Source organism: Salmo salar, chromosome 20, assembly GCF_965601325.2.
Source record: "Salmo salar chromosome 20, fSalSal1, whole genome shotgun sequence".
Lineage (NCBI taxonomy): Eukaryota > Metazoa > Chordata > Actinopteri > Salmoniformes > Salmonidae > Salmo > Salmo salar.
The window spans coordinates 27,332,683-27,351,631 of NC_138310.1; the positions used below are offsets into that span (position 1 = coordinate 27,332,683).

The following is an 18,949-nucleotide window of genomic DNA, read 5'->3' on the forward strand; positions in this document are numbered from 1 at the left end:
AGGCAGGATATAACCCCACCCACTTTGCCAAAGCACAGCCCCCACACCACTAGAGGGATATCAACAGACCACCAACTCACTACCCTGAGACAAGGCTGAGTATAGCCCACGAAGATCTCCTCTACCGCACAAGCCCGAGGGGGGCGCAAAACCAGACAGGAAGATCATGTCTATGACTCAACCCACTCAAGTGACGCACCCCTCCTAGGTACGGCATGGAAGAGGACTAGTAAGCCGGTGACTCAGCCCCCGTAATAGGGTTAGAGGCAGAGAATCCCAGTGGATAGTGGGGAGCCGGCTAGAAAGAGACAGCAAGGGCAGTTCGTCGCTCCAGTGCCTTGCCGTTCTCCGTCGCACCCCTGGGCCAGACTACACTCAATCATAGGACCTACTGAAGAGATGAGTCTTCAGTAAAGACTTAAAGGTCAAGACCGAGTCTGCGTCTCACATGGATAGGCAGATCATTCCATAGAAATGGAGCTCTATAGGAGAAAGCCCTGCCTCCAGCTGTTTGCTTAGAAATTCTAGGGACAATGAGAAGGCCTGTGACTTGTGACCGTAGCATACGTGTAGGTATGTACGGCAGGACCAAATCGGAGAGATAGGTAGGAGCAAGCCCATGTACCGCATCGTAGGTTAGCAGTAAAACCTTGAAATCAGCCCTAGCCTTAACAGGAAGCTAATGTAGAGAGGCTAGAACTGGAGTAATATGATCACATTTTGGGGTTCTAGTAAAGATTCTGGCAGACATTTTTAGTACTAACTGAAGTTTATTTAGTGCTTTATCCGGGTAGCTGGAGAGTAGAGCATTGCTGCAGTCTAACCTAGAAGTGACAAAAGCATGGATTAGCTTTTCTGCATTATTTTGGGACAAAAAGTTAGATTTTTGCAATGGTACGAATATAGAAAAACGCTGTCCTTGAAATATTCTTGATATGTTCGTCAAAAGAGAGATCAGGGTCCAGAGTAATGCCGAGGTCCTTCACAGTTTTATTTGAGATGACTGTACAACCATCAAGATTAATTGTCAGATCCAACAGCATATCTTTTTGTTTCTTGGGATCTAGAACTAGCATCTATTTTGTCCGAGTTTAAAAGTAAAACATTTGCCGCCATCCACTTCCTTATGTCTGAAACACATGCTTCCAGGGTAGGCAATTTTGGGGCTTCACCATGTTTCATCGAAACGTACAGCTGTGTGTCGTCCACATAGCAGTGAAAGTTGACATTGTGTTTCCGAATGACACCCCCAAGAGGTAGAATATATAGTGAAAACAATAGTATTCCTAAAATAGAACCTTGAGGAAAGCCGAAACTTACAATTGATTTGTCGGAGGACAAACCATCCACAGAGACGAACTGATATCTTTCCGACAGATAAGATCTAAATCAGGCAAGAACTTGTCCATGTAGACTAATTAGGGTTTCTAATCTCTCCAAAAGAATGTGGTGATCAATGGTGTCAGAAGCAGCACTAAGGTCTAGGAGCACGAGGACAGATGCAGAGCCTTGGTCTGACGCCATTAAAAGGTAATTTACCACTTTCACGAGTGCAGTCTCAGTGCTGTGATGGGGTCTAAAACCAGACTGAAGGATTTCATTATACATCATTTGTCTTCAGGAAGGTAGTGCGATGCTGCGCAACAGCTTTTACATTTTTTTTTGAGAGGAATGAGAGATTCGATATAGGCCGATAGTTTTTTTACATTTTCCAGGTCAAGGTTTGGCTTTTTCAAGAGAGGCTTTATTACTGCCACTTTTAGTGAGTTTGGTACACATCAGGTGGATAGGGAGCCATTTATTATGTTCAACATAGGAGGGCCAAGCACAGGAAGTAGCTCTTTCAGTAGTTTAGTTGGAAAATGGTCCAGTATGCAGCTTGACAGTTTAGAGGCCATGACTATTTTCATGAATGTGTCAAGAGACACAGGATTAAAAAATGTGTTTCTCCATTGATCCTAGGTCCTGGCATTTTGGATTGTTGTTATTCTCCTCAATTAGGTTGGAAAAATAGACACACACACACACACACACACACACACACACACACACACACACACACACACACACACACACACACACACACACACACACACACGCACACACACACACACATAAAGTCAGTTAGCATTGAACGCCTGTACCCCTCTCATGGCCCGTACATCTGGACATGCCAGGCTAGCTGTCCTGAAGCCCCAGAATGGCAGAGCCCGTTTCTGACAGTGTCAAAGAAGTGCCTTAGGTTTGAATGGAGTCAGTGGCGTCAGGGGTCACTCTGGGCTCCACACTTAATAAACTGGTTGAGTGAATTATGGCCAGGCGGGCTGCTTGGACCGGACTCTCCCCATACATACATCACCATATCTCTCAGACTCACTTATTCTGCAGAGAGGCTCGTTCAGACATCTCTGCAGCTCATACCCTTGCAGAACAGAGACACAGGGAGTGACTAACCACTCCATGCTGCCATACAATAATAGTACCCAGCACAGGCCACTATAGTGTAGTGTAATGGGGCTGTGTGTTAGCTGAGCCGGCCCAGTTGGTGCAGTGCGAGTTAGCCGGCCTGTGTGTTTTATTACCAGACTGGAGCAGATTGAAGTGACAGAACATTATTATAACAGGACATGGCCAGCATAGATTGTGCTGCACTGCAGGGATGCCAATCTCTCCCCTTTCAACATCATCTCGTTTTCCCCGCTTTCTCTCACACATATACACTGAGTGTACAAATCATGCTCTCTCCATGACAGACAACCAAGTGAATGCTTTATCCCTTATTGATGTCACCTCTTCATCTACACTGAAGTGGATTTAAAGGGAGGAGACAGATTGAAGAAGGATTTTTAAGCATTGAGACAATTGAAACATGGATTGTGTGCCATTCAGAGGGTGAATGGGCAAGACAAAATATAAGTGCCTTTGAACGGGGTATAGTAGGTGTCAGGCCCACCGCGTCGACTGTGTCAAGAACTGCAACGCTGCTGCGTTTCACACTCAACAGTTTCCCGTGTGTATCAAAGGACATCCAGCCAACCTGAGAAAACCGTAGGAAGCATTGGAGTCAACATGGGCCAGAATCCCTGTGGAACGCTTTCCATGCCCCGACGAATTGATGCTCTTCTGAGGCCAAAAGAGGGTGCAACTCAATATTAGGAAGGTGTTCTTAATGTTTTGTACACTCTGTACACACAGTATATTCATACACACTAACACACTCATTCCATAAGTTTCACGCTCCCCCTCCGCACGGCACCACACAGCCAGGAGAGACAGAGGGGGAGGAGAGCTCAATGGCCATGACTCATTCTGTGCTTTAGCCAGCTCTCTGATGCCGCTCTCACTCAGCAGACAGAGGGAGCAAAAGTAGCTTACAGTATGCATAGGCCTGAAGCAGTCTGTTAGCCACCTTTAAGCACTGTAGCTTCTTATGAACAGCATTAACAGTCCTGTGTTAGCCCAGTGTGTTCTGTAGCCTGCCTTTGAGGAACTGAGGCCCAGGCTAAGGAGTTGGCCCTACGCTGGTCTGTGTGTCAAAGAATACAAGTACTAAAGTCCCAGGCACACAGACAAGGTTTTCAAATGTAGTTTCTTTCCATTTCGTTTAAGGACTTCAGGATGAACACATTTACAAAACACCAACAGATACATACACAAGAACAGTCCAAAAGTTCATCCTGGTAGAAGCCATGTAGTTGCACTGCTTCGTTGAGTCCATTTGGGGGTTGGCCGCTGCCGCCTGCCTGCCGCACGGTTGCGGAACTCCATTGCACACCCTCCAGCACAGGCCACAGAGGGGGATAACAGAGGAAGGGTAAGGAAGGGATTATTCTCACGGAGCACCGTGTGTGCATGCCTGCTTCCCACGGATTCAGAAAGTTATTAGTCCCATATCTGGGAAGTAACCAGTAGCGGTGAATGGGTAAAATCACTGGGGAAGCCAATATACTGTATATAGGCCTAACGATAGAGACAATAAGAAGACAGTGGCAGAATAAATTAAACCACATCTTTTGTTAAACTTAAGGATCAGCTCCTTTTTCAATTTTTTTCTAAAATGACATACCCAAATCTAACTGCCTGTAGCTCAGGACCTGAAGCAAGGATATGCATATTCTTGATACCATTTGAAAGGAAACACTTTGAAGTTTGTGGAATCTTTGAAATGCAAGAGAAAGGCCATAATGTATTATTCCAGCCTAGGCAGAATTTAGACTTTGGCCACTAGATGGCAGCAGTGTATATGCAAAGTTTGAGACTGATCCAAAATAACCATTGCATTTCTGTTCAAAATGTTGTATCAAGACTGCCCAAATGTGCTTAATTGGTTTATTAATAACTTTTCAAGTTCATATCTGTGCACTCTCCTCAAACAATAGATTACCGACCATTTCGAATCCCACCGTACCTTCTCCGCTATGCAATCTGGTTTCTGAGCTGGTCATGGGTGCACCTTAGCCACGCTCAAGATCCTAAACGACATCATAACTGCCATCGATAAGGGACATTACTGTGCAGCCGTATTCCTCGACCTGGCCAAGGCTTTCGACTCTGTCAATCACCACATTCTTATTGGCAGACTCGACAACCTTGGTTTCTCAAATGATTGCCTCGCCTGGTTTACCAACTACTTCTCTGATAGAGTTCAGTGTGTCAAATCGGAGGGCCTGTTGTCCGGACCTCTGGCAGTCTCTATGGGGGTGCCACAGGGTTAAATTACTCGGGCCGACTCTCTTCTCTGTATATATCAATGATGTTGCTCTTGCTGCTGGTGATTCTCTGATCCACCTCTACGCAGACGACACCATTCTGTATACTTCTGGCCCCTCTTTGGACACTGTGATAACTAACCTCCAGATGAGCTTCAGTGCCATACAACTCTCCTTCCGTGGCCTCCAACTGCTCTTAAACGCAAGTAAAACTAAATGCATGCTATTCAATCGATCACTGCCCGCACCTGCTCGCCCGTCCAGCATCACTACTCTGAACGGCTCTGACTTAGAATACGTGGACAACTACAAATACCTGGGTGTCTGGTTAGACTGTAAACTCTCCTTCCAGACTCACATTAAGCATCTCCAATCCAAAATTAAATCTAGAATCGGCTTCCTATATCACAACAAAGCATCCTTCACTCATGCTGCCAAACATAACCTCGTAAAACTGACCATCCTACCGATCCTCGACTTCGGTGATGTCATCTATAAAATAGCCTCCAACACTCTACTCAACAAACTGGATGCAGTCTATCACAGTGCCATCCGTTTTGTCACCAAAGCCCCATACACTACCCACCATTGCGACCTGTACACTCTCGTTGGTTGGCCCTCGCTTCATACTCGTCACCAAACCCACTGACTACAGGTTATCTACAAGTCTCTGCTAGGTAAAGCCCCGCCTTATCTCAGCTCACTGGTCACCATAGCAGCACCCACTCGTAGCATGCGCTCCAGCAGGTATATCTCACTGGTCACCCCCAAAGCCAATTCCTCCTTTGGTCGTCTTTCCTTCCAGTTCTCTGCTGCCAATGACTGGAACGAACTGCAAAAATCTCTGAAGCTGGAGACTCATATCTCCCTCACTAGCTTTAAGCACCAGCTGTCAGAGCAGCTCACAGATCACTGCACCTGTACATAGCCCATCTGTAAACAGCCCATCTATCTACCTACCTCATCCCCACATCTTGCTCCTTTGCACCCCAGTATCTCTACTTGCACATTCATCTTCTGCACATCTACCATTCCAGTGTTTAATTGCTATATTGTAATTACTTTGCCACCATGGCCTATTTATTGCCTTAACTTACCTAATTTGCACTCACTGTATATATGGACTTTTTGTTTTCTTTTGTTCTACTGTATTATTGACTGTATGTTTTGTTTATTCCATGTGTAACTCTGTGTTGTTGTATGTGTCGAATTGATACGCTTTATCTTGGCCAGGTCGCAGTTGCAAATGAGAACTTGTTCTCAACTAGCCAACCTGGTTAAATAAAGGTGAAGTAAATAAAAAAATTGCATGGTATTCTTTCACTGTAATAGCTACTGTAAATTGAAGAGTGCAGTTAGATTAACAAGAATTTAAGCTTTCTGCCAACATTAGATAAGTCTACGTCCTGGGAAATTGTCTACTTATAACCGCATGCTAATTGCATTAGCCTACTTTAGCTCAACCGTCCCGCGGCGGACCGACCGATCCTGTAGAGGTTCAATCACAAAACAAGATAGCAATCTCTGTCCAGGGAAGTCCCCAAAGCATATTGCATGTACAGTAACAGACAGTTACATGACCTACAGTACAGCATAGTCAAGCATGTTAATATTTCCAACATTTTCGTATCACTAAACTATTGATTTAGAGTCAGAGAGTTACCACAAGTTGCAAAGAAAACAGGAGCCGCCTCCACTATTCCAGCACCATTTCATCATCATCAAATCACCACTGCTTAGTCTAATACAGTGACAACTATGTAAAAGATACCAAAAACAATTTAGTCCAATCAACGTAAGTTTTTCCACATTTTGTTACATTACAGCCTTATTCTAAAATTGATTCAATTGTTTTTTTTTCATCAATCTACACACAATACTCCATAATGACAAAGCAAAAACAGGTTTATATTTTTTTTTATAAAACTGAAATATCACATTTACTTAAGTATTCAGACTCTTTACTCAGTACTTTGTTGAAGCACCTTTTTCTTCATGGGTATGACGCTAGAAGCTTGGCACACCTGAATTTGGAGAGTTTTTCCCATTCTTCTCTGCAGGTCCTTTCAAGCTCTGTCAGGTTGGATGGGGAGTGTCTTTGCACAGCTATTTTCAGGTCTCTCCAGAGATGTTCGATTGGGTTCCAGTCTGGGCTCTGGCTGGGCCACTCAAGGACATTCAGAGACTTGTCCCGAAGCCACTCCTGTGTTGTCTTGGCTGTGTGCTTAGGGTCGTTGTCCTGTTGGAAGGTGAATCTTCGCTCCAGGCTGAGGTCCTGAGTGCTCTGGAGCAGGTTTCATCAAGGATCTCTGTGCTCCGTTCATCTTTCCCTCAATGCTGACTAGGCTCCCAGTCCCTGTCGCTGAAAAACATCCCCACAGCATTATGCTGCCACCACCTTGCTTCACCGTAGGGATGGTGCCAGGTTTCCTCCAGACGTGACGTTTGGCATTCAGGCCAAAGAGTTCAATCTTGGTTTCATCAGACCAGAGAATCTTGTTACTCATGGTCTGAGAGTCTTTAGGTGCCTTTAGACAAACTACAAGCTGGCTGTCATGTGCCTTTTACTGAGGAATGGCTTCCATCTGGCCACTACCATAAAGGCCTGATTGGTGGCGTGCTGCAGAGATGGTTGTCCTTCTGGAAGGTTCTCCCATCTCCACAGAGGAACTCTGGAGCTCTGTCAGAGTGACCACCAGGTTCTTGGTCACCTCCCTGACCAAGGCCCCTCTCCCCCGGTTGCTCAGTTTGGCCGGGCGGCCAGCTCTAGAAAGAGTCTTGGTGGTTCCAAACTTCTTCTATTTAAGAATGATGGAGACCATTGTGTTCTTGGGGACCTTCAATGCAGCAGACATTTTTCGGTACCCTTCCCCAGATCTGTGCCTCGACACAATCCTGTCTCAGAGCTCTACGGTCAATTCCTTTGACCTCATTGCTTGGTTTTTGCTCTGAATTGCACTGTCAACTGTGGGACCTTATGTAGACAGGTGTGTCTCTTTCCAAATCATGTCCAGTCAATTGAATTTACCACAGGTGGACTCCAAGTTGTAGAAACAGCTCAAGGATGATCAATGGAAACAGGATGCAACGGAGCTCAATTTCAAGTCTCATAGCAAAGGTTCTGAATACTTATGTAAATAAGGTAATTTTTTTTATATTTATTTTTTGAAAACTTTGCAAAAATGAAGAAAAAAGGTTTTGCTATGTCATTATGGGTTATTGTATGTAGATTGATGAGGGGGAATTAAAAAATATATATTTTAGAATAAGGTTGTAACGTAACATAATGTGGAAAAAGTCAAGGGGTCTGAGTACTTTCCAAATGCACTGTATGATGTGGCTGTCCAGGGATCTGATTTATGTGTGTGCGCATGTGTTCGTGCAAGTAGAAAAACATGTTGACTCACCCTACTTGTAGAGAAACTCCAATGCCATCCTCCTTTTATTCATGTTGACGAAATGGTCTTTCACTGTTTCATACAGTACACGCTTTTATATTTTGTTGTCCTAAATCCTATTCTCACAGTACTAGTATCACTATAGAATGTTGTTTACGTAATTACTACCCCAGCATGTCCATTTTTTCAGCAGATGATTTGGAGGGGATTAGTTTTACCAAACTGCCCCTGTAATATTATTATTATTATTATTATATTTTTTTCCTCATTCAAAATTGACCGTTATGACGGAAGCCTGGAGGCTGTTCTAGGAGTGAAGATATTTCACATGTCTAAGTATAGCCTAATGTTGGCCTAATGGCCAGTCAAAATATTAATGCATATCAATATCCTAAAACCATGAAGTGTAACCTATGCAGACATTTAATTAACTGATGTATTTGACAATTTATCAATTCAATATTGTCCACTTCATCTTTAAATAGAGAAGTATGGCACTAGGAAAGTTGATGTGTCAAAACAGATCACTCATCTGGGCTAGGTCCACAACACTTTGTTTGAAGCATCAATTTGTTCCCATGTTCTTCTTACCCAAACTGGGTGCAGCACCTCAAAACACAGGGATAACGATTTGCACGGGATAAGTATTATCAGAGGACCTGGGAGTTTGCTGGAAAACACTAGGTTTTTAGGGCTGGGATAATAACCTTCCTACCTTGTAAAAATGACTGACATGGCAGATTCGGACGGAAACAAAATGACAGATGTTGTGATTTGAGCTCGTGCACATAATTACATTACCTGAGCTACTGCAGTAAAATGTATCCCGTCCTAATAGGGCTCTAGGCTACCTGGCTAAAATGCTTGCTCGCTAGCCTAACTTCCATTCATGGGCGTTAGCTAGTTAACATTAGCCTTCTACATCCAGCTACTGTACATACTGAACTTCCATCCTCTCAGGCCAGGGGCACAACAATGTATGAATTAATGGTTGGATCAGAATTGTCGTTATAATCATTGGCCAGTACGGAGAATTAAGTAAAATCACAAGTACAATCCATATGTCCATCCATGGCTAATTTAGGAAAGGGACAATTTTAGCTAGCTAGCCACCGGAGGACAACACACAACAATTCTAGTTTCTGTCAATGATGTAAGCTCTCAATGGGATTTGAACCGCGCTTCTTAACACCCGCCCGCTTAACCCAGAAGCCAGCCGCAGCAATGTGTTGGAGGAAACATTGTTCAACTGACAACCAAGGCCAAACCCTCCCCTAACCAGGACAACGCTTGGCCAATTGTGCGCCGCCCTAGTCACGGCCGGTTATGACACAGCCTGGGATCGAATCCGGGTCTGTAGTGACGCCACAAGCACTGCGATGCAATGACTTAGACCGCTGTTCCACTCGGAAGGCCAGTTTTTTAATACTTTTGTCAAGGAGGCCAGATCCTTGCTGGCTTCCCTTGTCTTTAATGCAACGGGCGGCAACAATTTCATACTCGTTTGGACTTGACAGCATCAGACAGATAGCCTACATGTAGAGAGACAACATGTAGAGAGACATAGAGGATCGGATGCTTTCTCCTGTGAGATACATTCAGCCTCTTGTGAAATGTAGGAAAATTATGAAACACAGAGAGACAAAAGATAAATTCATGTTTTTTTCTTGGCATGCATGAATACACACCACTGGAAATAGCATGCATTGTGTCAGCCGTCATCTGAGCATTGTAGAGGCATCAGTTCGGCTCCACCCTCTTGGACGAGGTAGTAGAAACAGCGGCGGGCGCGGTGGACGTGGCATCCCCAAAAGTAGCAGCCCCGGTAAGTAAGCTCTGAGCTCTCCTTGTGAGCAGTGCAGTGACTCGTTGGAGTAAATCAATAAAGGTGTGCTAGTCCAGGGCAACGCCCATCTCCAAGGAGACCAGCCAAAGGGGTGGGACTAAATGAATCAATTAGGGGAAACACACAGAGGAGAGAGAGGCACAGCAAACCAACAATAGCATGCACAGGCAAGAATAAAGCACACAGTTACAAAACAAATGTCCACTGCAACTCAAATAAACACCATATTCACAAATTAAGAGCTGGTTCTCTAAAAAGTTCATAATAACCGACTGGGACCTGCGACCTATGTGTGTAATACGCCTGTTCTAAACCCACCACCTCTCTGGAGCGGTGCTGAGGCTGCAGGCCAATAATGCACTTCCCAACGCAGCCACCAGACGGCTGTAGCTCCAGTGCTATGGTCTACATTACAGTATCATCGCTACACAGGAGTATGCCAGGGAGATTTGCTCTCCAGTATCTGTGCATTATCTCTGTGGAAGCTTTGATCTGGATCAGATAGTGTCAGTTAGTCTTCTACTGTAGCAGCCCTTCAGTTTAGTTGATTTTAGCTACATCTTAGTCATTTGGCAGATACTCAAGTCTAGATGTACTATACTGTATGTGCATGCCTGCCTGCGCACCTGTGTTCGTGCATGCAATAAAGAGTCTGTTTGTGTGTGCGTGTGTGTGCGTGTGTGTTTGTGCGTGCGTGCATGTGTGTGTGTGTGTATGTGTGTGTGTGTGTGTGTGTGTGTGTGTGTGTGTGTGTGTGTGTGTGTGTGTGTGTGTGTGGTGTGTGTGTGTGTGTGTGTGTGTGTGTGTGTGTCAACGAAAATGTGTGACAGAATGACAGGTTAAAAGAGGGGGACTGACGGAGTGCCCATGTTGATGTTGATTCCTCCCACACATTTTGAAGTCTGCTCAGTGTTTCTGCAAGCATCAGGAAATAGGAAATAAAACCCCACAAAGCGCCCACCACATGCTGATGGCAGTGGCCCTAAAGAGCAGGGGGAGAGGGGTTTTGTCCTGCCCATGAGGGGGGCAAGATGTGAAATCTAGAGGGTACGTCTGTCCCCAACATAAATCAGCCACACCACAAAACAGGAGAGCACAGTATATCTCAATATATAACCCTGGGCCATACACATTCTGAGTAGTGGGTCGTACCTCTCTCTGTCCCTCTACGTACCCGTCTAGGCCTAATCTTGAGCTCATGTGTGGGCCAGAAAGAATGTTTGGTTAAAGTATGACTATAGGAGGCCAGAAAGAATGTTTGGTTAAAGTATGACTATAAGAGGTCAGAAAGAATGTTTGGTAAAAGTATGACTATAGGAGGTCAGAAAGAATGTTTGGTAAAAGTATGACTATAGGAGGTCAGAAAGAATGTTTGGTAAAAGTATGACTATAGGAGGCCAGACAGACTGTTTGGTAAAAGTATGACTATAGGAGGCCAGACAGAATGTTTGGTAAAAGTATGAGTATGGGAGGCCAGAAAGAATGTTTGGTAAAAGTATGACTATAGGAGGCCAGACAGACTGTTTGGTAAAAGTATGACTATAGGAGGCCAGACAGACTGTTTGGTAAAAGTATGACTATAGGAGGCCAGACAGACTGTTTGGTAAAAGTATGACTATGGGAGGCCAGGTAGACTGGTTGGTAAAGGTATGACTATAGGAGGCCAGGCAGACTGTTTGGTAAAGGTATGACTATAGGAGGCCAGGCAGACTGTTTGGTAAACATATGACTATAGGAGGCCAGACAGACTGTTTGGTAAAAGTATGACTATAGGAGGCCAGACAGACTGTTTGGTAAACATATGACTATAGGAGGCCAGACAGACTGTTTGGTAAAGGTATGACTATTGGAGGCCAGACAGACTGTTTGGTAAAAGTATGACTATAGGAGGCCAGACAGACTGGTTGGTAAAGGTATGACTATAGGAGGCCAGACAGACTGTTTGGTAAACATATGACTATAGGAGGCCAGACAGACTGTTTGGTAAACATATGACTATAGGAGGCCAGACAGACTGTTTGGTAAACATATGACTATAGGAGGTCAGACAGACTGTTTGGTAAACATATGACTATAGGAGGTCAGACAGACTGGTTGGTAAACATATGACTATAGGAGGTCAGACAGACTGTTTGGTAAACATATGACTATAGGAGGTCAGACAGACTGGTTGGTAAAGGTATGACTATAGGAGGCCAGGCAGACTGTTTGGTAAAGGTATGACTATAGGAGGCCAGGCAGACTGTTTGGTAAACATATGACTATGGGAGGCCAGGTAGACTGGTTGGTAAAGGTATGACTATAGGAGGCCAGGCAGACTGTTTGGTAAACATATGACTGTAGGAGGCCAGACAGACTGTTTGGTAAAGGTATGACTATAGGAGGCCAGACAGACTGTTTGGTAAAGGTATGAGTGTGGGAGGCCAGGTAGAATGGTGCTGTTTTAGAAGTCTCTGTAACAGGAAACATCATTGGCTCTTGAAAGATACCAGACTGTTTCCATCATTATGTACGTCTGGAATCTGAAGAGCTCTTATCAGTCTGTTATTCCTGCTATGTTATCACTCAACTTTAGCTTCCTCAGTGGACTCGGAGCCATGGGATATGATACTAGGATAATGAAAGGAGCTTGTTTTTCCTCTATAGCTGAGGACCATGGGCTAATTTGTCATCTCTTCATGGACATTAGTGTCTCCAGTCCCCTGCTCTGCAGTGGTTGGCACTGGTAACTCTCACCCACAAACACACCCGAACACAGGGCTGAGCCAGTCACGTGATATGTTTACCGAGGTCACGGTTCAGTGCTACTGAGTGGTGTATAACCCCCTCTCAGGAGGGGCTAACGTTCCCCTCTCCTTACATCCCCCTCTCCTCACATCTCCCTATTCCCACATCCCCCTCTCCTCACATCCCCCTCTCCTCACATCCCCCTCTCCCCACATCCCCCTCTCCTACAAGCATTTATCTCTCTGCGTGGTTTTGGCAGCGATGTGCTTTTCCCAGCGTTTAGCCAGGAGAGGCAGAGAGGAGGAAGAGGGGGAGAAAAGGAGGCCTTTTCAGGCAGGGAATGACGGACGCTTTATTAAAAAAGGCAGGGCCCTTTGAGAGGCTGGCCTCCCCCCGCCCTGTGCGTCTGGTCCATTGTCACGGGATAGTGGCAACGTAAATGGCCCCCCCACTGGGCGCTTTGTCACTGTAAGTCACTCCACAGACTGGAACAGACCCGCTCACACAGCACAGGAATTCTCCACCCAAAACACAACGCCTGTCTGTAAATGGCAGGCTGTCACTAAAAAATACAGGAGGGACAGAGAGATGTGGGAAGACATGTAGCGAAGGAGGGATAGCAGGAAAGAAGGGATCAACACACTCTAGGGATCAATCTCGGGGTGAAAGAGAGAGAGCTGGGGGACATCAAAACAAGTGAAAAGTAAAGAGCGAGAACAAGGGAGGGAGCTGGTGGAGAGAGAGGAAGACAGTAAATAGAAAGTGTCATGGAGGAGAGAAGATGAAGAAAGAGAGAAAAGGAAATAGAGAAATGAGTGAAAGAGAGACAGGGAGAGGTAGTGGGCGAGGCGACACAGCGTGAGATTGAGGGGAGTGTGTGTTCAATGTGTGTCTTTAGATACAGGCAGCATTCCTCTAGAGATAAACACCCCCTCCCCTCCCACCCTGGACGGGCCCTGTGCACTCAAGTGTACGTGTCTGCGTGTGTGTGTTTAGGTAGGACGGGGTCTCAGTGCCCAGTCCCAGCATACACTCTCGGGGGGCAAGGAAACAACAGTAGAGTGTGTGTGTAAGAGAGACAGAGAGAGAGAGAAAGAGAGAGAAAGAAGAGAGAAAGAGAGAGAGAAAAGCAGAGAGAGGGAGTGGAGGGCCAGCAATCATGCCTGCCAAGCTCATCACCTGTGGAGTGAGTAGAAACTGGATTGTGTTCCATAACCAATATCTGTCTCCGTTATTATTCCTTTATCACTGTAATCTCTTCACTCTCTCCTTCGCTCTATTCTTCATGCTACTGACTCTCTGACAGTCTAATTGTGGGTTTATCTGTTTGCTCTGTTTAGCAGTCTTTTGTCTGTATACTACAGTTTAACCATGTTGTGGTCTTAGATCACTTTCTTAGAACTTCCACTACCTTTTCCGGTGACTTCTAACTAACCCACCTGTCAATTTCCCCTGTCTGTCCACCTATATCATTTTACTGCACAGTTATTAAACTATCCTTTTATTTTGATCATCTCTCTATTTTTAATCAATGAACTGATGCAAATCCAACCCTTCTAATATATTCATCTTCAGTTACAGTATAATTTACTTAGATATCAGCTCATCTTTACTTTCCTACATCTTCATGCAGCTAAGATTCTCTCTTCATGAACTATTTGGAGACCTCTTCCTCGCTTCCCTCTCTCTATGTGGTCTTCCCTTCATTAATGAATCTGTCCATGTCTCTGTCTGTCACAGAGAGAAAGGGAGTGTGAAAGAGAGTGAAGGATAGAGGACAAGGAGATGATGAGTAGTGTAAACACAGTTGTCAATTCCATATTGATGCTTCCTGATGACATTTGTCTCATATTAAACAGATTAATCTTTTAGTTAATTTGTATTTTAGTTGCCTTCAATAGAATAGAACAATAGTGACAGAATGTTGACTGAATCTTTTTTTACTTTAACTCTCTCAAAACAGAACTTCTGGCTGTTCATGTTTTGTCCATTACATTCATTTGACTTGGTGTCCCATAGCAACTACAGATCTCCGTAGGGGAGAGAGTCTAGCTAGTCATTTGGGATACATTTTAGGGAGTAACGGTGGGTGCATGTGTGTCTGTGAGATTGTGTGTGAGACGTGTGTGTGTGTGATGGCTGTGTGTCCTGTTCTGTAGTCTTCTTTGAATCTTGTTATGACTTAGTTTAGTGCTCTGTTCTGTTCTGTTGTGGAATGTCTGTTGTGGGTGGGTGGTAAGTAAGCTGACGATCAGTGCACGTATCTCTCATTAGCTACATCATATTATCTTGACTTCACTGAAGCTCCTGCTAATTTAGGAAGTATGACGATTAAAAGACACTTAGCAGACATCTATGGTATTTTGTCAGTATACTGTATAGCCAGAGGACTGCTGATTCAGCACTTAGGTTTAGAGGGGGATTTTGGCTACAGCGAAGACGCTCAGCAACAGCAGGCATCGTCTGGTTAAGCATGCTGTGAAAGGCCAGATGATGCAACCTTAAAGATATGTAACTTTCAAAATACAGAAATCATCCCCTTATGATGCATTTTACATCATATAATGCTGCGCTTTGCATTATTGGATGCAAAATGCATCATACGGGGATGATTTCTTTATTTTGAAATAAAGTTACATATCTTGAAAACTTGATTGCTGACAAGCAACAGATTTTGGGACAATGTCAACAATGGACCACTGAAACAAATACCAAAATATCATTTTGTAGTGGAATGTTCCATTAAGAAATGTTAAATTCACCTATGTGTGTGCATTATTGATAGTTGTGAGGATGGGCTAAACACACACACACACACACACACACACACACACACACACACACACACACACACACACACACACACACACACACACACACACACACACACACACACACACACACACACACACAGAGGTCAATGCTGCAGCCGTATTTAATTGTCAGTATAGAGTCACACTCAGTGATAGTCGGATCAAAGCTGTAGGTCCACTGACTGTGCTTCTCAGACTCCCTCTGAGTTCTCTACACAGCTCACTCAATCACCCACTCACACTCTGTAAACAGTCCCCTCTCTACTTCTATGGTTCCCCCCTCCCTCCATCTTTCCACAAAAGATCTCAAAAACCATGACAATCTCATCCATTGCTGAGGGGTCCAGATGGAGGGGTGAGTCAAAGAGAAAGACAGACAAACAGGAACACGGAAATAGAGAGATAGAAAGTGTGAGAAAGTAAACAGTCAAAAGGAGAGGGAAATATAGGCTTGTGATCAGTGTGTATAGCTGAAAGGCAGGCAGACAGGCAGACAGAGAGAGACACAGAAACAGACAGACCCAGACAGATAGACTGTGTTGAGTGAGTGGTTGTAATTGCTTGACCAGGCTGGTTCCTGTAAGTGTGTCCAGAGTAGAGTCCCTGGGGGTCTCTGTCTGACTGGCTCCTCCTCACCACAACACCACCACCCTGACTGGAAACAACACGTTCACTCTGCAGCTAGCTAGCTAAAACAGACTGAGGGATGGATGGAGAAGGGTGAAAGATGGAAAGAAAATCCATTTCCTGAACAAATGCAAGTCAGCAGAAAAGGGAAACGGAATAGCTGTTTAAGACGTCTCCGCAGGAATTTTCACATCCATTTAGTTATGTTGTGGCCCTAGATAGCATGCTGTAGCTGTACTATATGGGCAGGATACCATCTTGTCATAAACTGTACGTAAACCCCTTATTGGCACCTTTCTGCTGGGTCCACAAATAGCTGAGGTGGCATCTAATATACTTACGATTTGCACCTGGTGCTGTGCCTGCAAAGTCTTAGTATGCCATTTGCTTATGGAGAGGGGATTGTGTGTGTGTGTGTGTGTGTGTGTGTGTGTGTGTGTGTGTGTGTGTGTGTGTGTGTGTGTGTGTGTGTGTGTGTGTGTGTGTGTGTGTGTGTGTGTGTGTGTGTGTGTGTGTGTGTGTGTGTGTGTTATAAACATGCATTCATTCTCAAGAATGCATCTATCACAGTGTTGACGGTGATCTGTGTACTTCAGGCTATGCATAGTGCAGACTCAGCGCTGGTTTTGCATCCGTTTCATTGCAGGTTAATGGTTAGCTGCCTGGGTCAGCCTCACACACAGGTCCATAGGGACCAGAGGAGGAGAGGGTTTCCTTAAGATCAATGGCCCAGCCCTGTGATTCTCCCTGGGGGAGCAAGAGCCTGAAACCAGGCAGCTCCATGCCTCCATGCACTGTTCCTCCTTTCCTATCCCAGCCACAACCTCACATGGTCCTGTCATCCAGGGCTTAAAGTAGAACCGTCACTGTTTAAAGCATGTCATCAAACACACACAGAGACATTTGTGCCTTGGTTATCCCCTGGTCTCTGTCAGGTTTCACACCTACTTAGATACTGATAGACAGTTATCCCTTACTGTTGACACTACTAAATGGGACTCATGAGATACAAACACACACTCACATACATGCACGCACGCACACACACGCACCCACACACACACACGTGTGCGCACACACACACTGACTCTCTCACACACTCACACACAGACTGTGTCACACTGCTGCAGTACACCAGCTAGAAGGTGATGTCATCATGTCTGCCGCAGCACCAGCACGAGAGAGGGGGGGGGGGGGGAAGAGAGGGAGAGAGAGAGAGAGAGAGAGAGAGAGAGAGAGAGAGAGAGAGAGAGAGAGAGAGAGAGAGAGAGCATTGAGAGGAGAGGGAAAATGGAGGAGGGAAAAGAGGAGAGGGATTGAACAAGGATTATATGAGACAGGGATGAACAAAGGAAAAGGAAGGAAAGCAGGGTAGAATTAGTCAGATGTGATAATGGAAGAATGTGAGGATTAAAGAGAAAGAGACAGAGGTACAGTGGACAGAGCCTGAGGACAACGGGATACCCCATAGCGCTACAGTGTGATGTGAAGCTAATGATGAAATGCTGCAGCTTATTGTCTCTCCTTCCATACAGTACAGTAACAGTAGAGGGTGATTTATGATGTGGTTCCACTAACCCCAGCCAGCCCCGCCACACAGCACTGTCCTCTCTCTGGGGCTTCTAGGACCTAGACCCACATCCATCTCCATCACACGGTGTTAGTTAAGATTATCATGAGGATTTACAAGGCATGAGAGGATTTCAGGCTGCTGCGTACGTGTGTTTGTATTATGGTTTGTGTGTAAGAGAGAGGGGATAGGGATAAACAGGCTAGTGAGCCAGTGAAAGTGTGCATGTTTACACTGAGAGTGGGGTGACTCTGCGTCAGCCTGGCATGCAGGGTTCGGGTGTGGCCTACAAAGTGCCCCTTCTACCCTTATCTGACGGCACCACACACTTACCTCGCACAGTAGTATAGACTGAACTCACACCAACATAAACACACTGTACTGAACATTACAAATGTGCATAACTTCTTGTAAATTTTATCCAAAGATCGTCATTGACATTGCATGGTTCTCCAAGTTATTGAAATGAAAAAGTAAGGCGTACGTTAGTGCTCTGTCCAGTTTGTCCACTGCAGGGACAGGTCATGTCAGATTTCTGCACTCTCCTTGTGCTAAAATGACCCTCTGAGATCTGAACTTTGGCTGACCTAGGGGACCTTGTAGGACTGCATTTCAACGGAGCCTAGTGTGTGTGTGTGTGTGTGTGTGTGTGTGTGTGTGTGTGTGTGTGTGTGTGTGTGTGTGTGTGTGTGTGTGTGTGTGTGTGTGTGTGTGTGTGTGTGTGTGTGTGTGTGTGTGTGTGTGTGCGTGCATGTGTGAGTGCGTGCGTGCGTGGACATTAAGCATCTTTAAGCACATCACCTACTCTTGCCCTTAACAGGTACATAATCCCCCACTACTTCTCTACTCTGTAATGCAGTGCTGGTCAGGCTTTGATCTCCCTTTAGCTCCAGGAGAGGTGGAACTGCAGGCCCAGGGTTGGGGTGGGCTAGGGGCTAGTGGGGGTTGGCTAAGGGGTGCAGTGGGGGTGGTCAGAGATTGTGTGGTGGTGAGCCAACTACGGAGGCCTCAGTGGGGGTCACCATGGTGTTACCATGCCACCTCATACTGGTTATCCACATATGCTCTCCTGCTTGGCCTGTGTGTGTGTGTGTGTGTGTGTGTGCGTGCGTGTTTGTGTGCGCGCGTGTGTGTGTGTGTGTGCGTGTGTATGTGTGTGTGTCATCAGCTGTCTTTGCTTGAAATGTGGAGAAAAGAGGTTCTCTGAGTCACCATGGCAGTGACTGCACACACCATCAACTAGAAAAGACAACCTAATT

At 45.2% G+C, this 18,949-nt stretch overlaps 1 protein-coding gene across 11 annotated transcripts in view; it reads left to right on the forward strand.

Annotated features, from left to right (window-relative positions):
* The window catches only part of ank1a (ankyrin 1, erythrocytic a), a 171,610-nt gene that overhangs the window by 87,667 nt on the left and 64,994 nt on the right, over positions 1-18,949 (forward strand). Inside the window, exon 1 of one of the 11 annotated variants that reach the window (XM_014161263.3) lies at positions 13,613-13,866. The exons of 9 other annotated variants lie outside the window; for them this stretch is intronic. In XM_014161263.3, the coding sequence (XP_014016738.3) occupies positions 13,840-13,866 (27 nt within the window). In that variant the 5' untranslated portion in view covers positions 13,613-13,839. Of the gene's footprint in view, positions 1-13,612; positions 13,867-18,949 lie in introns of those variants that run through there. One more of the 11 variants, XM_045703151.2, reaches the window with a different exon arrangement.